Below are 2,542 nucleotides of genomic sequence, written 5' to 3'. Positions count from 1 at the left end.
GAAAGCGGATTTGAAACGAAAGTTTAATCTGTTCCGTTTTGGTAAACTCATATTTATCAAAGCAGTTCAATACAATGTGAAGATGTTCACATGTTTAAAGATAATTAAATACAGATACACTTGTTAATGATTACCACATCAAGGTCATCTAAGCTTTTCAATGTTACTTCCTTCACCTCAGTTTACCTCATACCAGCATACCAGCCTGGAAAGCAGGATCTGTTTTTCAGTCTTTGTGCCTGATGAGACAAGATGGAAACAGTATTTATATACTTTGCAATCCTCGGAGCCGTCTCAGGTGGGATTTTATTATTTATTCTATGAAGAACTTATCATTATTTTTAGAAATTTTTATAGCTCATTAAATATGTTGACATCCAGTACAGTTTTATAATTGCTAGTTATCATAAATTAGAACTGACAATGACAATTTTGGTGACATGGATTAAATTAATCCAACAACGCAACAAAAGTTAAAGATTCTCTTTTCTATTTTTTTTAAATAAAGAATTTCATCATTAGTACAAAAATAGGGTTTTTGAAATGGTTTAGACAACCCACCTTCATGACCTGGATAGTTTATGTCTGAAAAAGATTTAAAAAAATGTAAATAAACTTTGTGTGATTCATATTTTCTGTCACCATCTCAGACAGAACATCAATTAAATGGATTAGAAGAGTTTAAATTAGACACCTTCTAGGAAGAAGAATGTTAATATCTACAGCTTTTGAAGCACTTCTACCGCATGAAAAAGAAAATGTGGATATGAGTGGATTATTACATGAACCTTAAGCAAACATGTTTTAACTGAACCTCATTACTAATTAAAAACTGTTTCTGGCAGGTTTGTCTGAAGGAGCTGGTTTGTTACCAGATGGTCCTCTAAATGCATCGGCTGGAGGAACGGTGACGTTCAGAACAAACCTTAATCCAACAACAATACCATTTCAGCTTGTGACTTGGACTTTTAGTACTGAAAATGATATCATAGTCTCATTTCCTACTGTAAACATTACTGACCCAGAGTATGAAGGCAGAATAACTCTGTTTTTATCAACTGGATCTCTGGAGCTCAGGAACCTGAAACTCGGTGACAGTGGAGATTACAGAGTTCATGTTATACCTGCTGAGGATGTCGAGAAGTCTGGAATCACCAGGCTGCAGATATATGGTAAACCTGTAGTAAAAACAAACAATTATGATTATGTTTTTAAAAAAAATTATAAATGAAATAAATGATCAGGTCCATCATTTTTTCCATATGTTATTATATGAAACCCTGAGATGATACAGGATGAGATTTTGGCTGCACTTTGATAAATCCTTTCACACTTTTTGCTTCTAATATCTATGCATTGAAATTGTCTTCTGTATTTCTGCTTTAAATGCATAACTTTCTGGAGACGTAAACATTTTTCTATGTCATTCATTGGTACAAAATTATACAATCACACATAGTAATGGCATCTTTAAGTTTTTATCTCTGATTTTGAAACACTGTTTGGTTCACATTTCCAGCATTTCCAAATGTTTTTGTTTTCTTTTGCAACCACAGAGCCAGTCTCCAACGTCAAAGTTACCCCGGGAAGTGCAGACTTAGTTGAGCTGCACAGTTCTGTCCGTCTGTCCTGCTCCTCCTCTGGATCTTCTCTCTCCTTCCTCTGGATGAACAACAGCTCTGAGGTTTCACTCAGTAACAGAGTCCAGATCTCTGATGGAGGATCTACTCTGACTATCGTTGATGTGACCCGCTATGATCAGGGACTGTATAGCTGTCATGTGTCCAATCCTGTCAGCAATGCCAGAAGTGATCCAGTAACCCTCTTCATTAGTTGTAAGCTGCAGCACACTTAAAGATCACTTCCTCCTACAATTGGAAAAGAAATCTCTCAGTTTATCACTACCATTAACAGTTTACCCATTTTGCCCTGTTTTTACCACTCAGATGGCCCAGAAAACATACAGTTGAATGTGTCTCCATCAAAACATCACTATGAAGAAGGAGCAGACATTCGTCTGATCTGTTCAGTTGAGTCTCGACCTTCTGCTGAATATCAGTGGTTTCTGGATGGAGTGGTGCTGCCTGGTACTGGACCAGAGCTCAGACTGGTTAACATTCACTCAAGTCAAAGTGGAAACTACAGCTGTCAGGCCTTCAACAGCAAAATGTTACGATACCAAACATCTCAACCATCAACTGTTTCTGTACTTGGTCAGTGTGAAACAGTATATACGCACACACACGTACACATACACAACATATACATATAGTAAAACATCTTGAATTGTTCGCTGCATAATTATATCACTGAGGAAATAAAATACTGACAAACAAAAATTCATAATTCATGTATTCATTCAATTTTAAGCATTTCAAGAAAACTGATGGGCCCGGTGACAGAATTTAAATAATTCAGGTCTAAACTGTACAGATTAAAAGCAATGTTGAAAGCCATTTCAGTATGCATGAAAACTAAATTATAATATACCAGCATTTTTAATGATTACACTCAGACAACTTTATTACATGAGACAAACAAG

The 2,542-nt window shown here is 35.8% G+C and overlaps 1 protein-coding gene across 1 annotated transcript in view; it reads left to right on the top strand.

The window, feature by feature from the left end:
• The first annotated feature begins 252 nt into the window (after positions 1–252).
• LOC106965080 (carcinoembryonic antigen-related cell adhesion molecule 5-like) overlaps positions 253–2,542 on the top strand; it is a 20,167-nt gene continuing 17,877 nt past the window's right edge. The window contains exons 1-4 of the mRNA XM_015060975.1: positions 253–298; positions 846–1,172; positions 1,557–1,835; positions 1,947–2,087. Coding sequence (XP_014916461.1) covers positions 253–298; positions 846–1,172; positions 1,557–1,835; positions 1,947–2,087 — 793 coding nt within the window. The remainder of the gene's footprint in view (positions 299–845; positions 1,173–1,556; positions 1,836–1,946; positions 2,088–2,542) is intronic.

The sequence above is a fragment of the Poecilia latipinna genome, unplaced genomic scaffold, assembly GCF_001443285.1.
Source record: "Poecilia latipinna isolate Pla-1442-1.1 unplaced genomic scaffold, P_latipinna-1.0 Scaffold1761, whole genome shotgun sequence".
In the NCBI taxonomy this organism is placed as follows: Eukaryota; Metazoa; Chordata; class Actinopteri; order Cyprinodontiformes; family Poeciliidae; genus Poecilia; species Poecilia latipinna.
The sequence above is the reverse complement of the archived record's forward strand: the minus strand, read 5'-3'. Positions and strand labels throughout refer to the sequence as shown.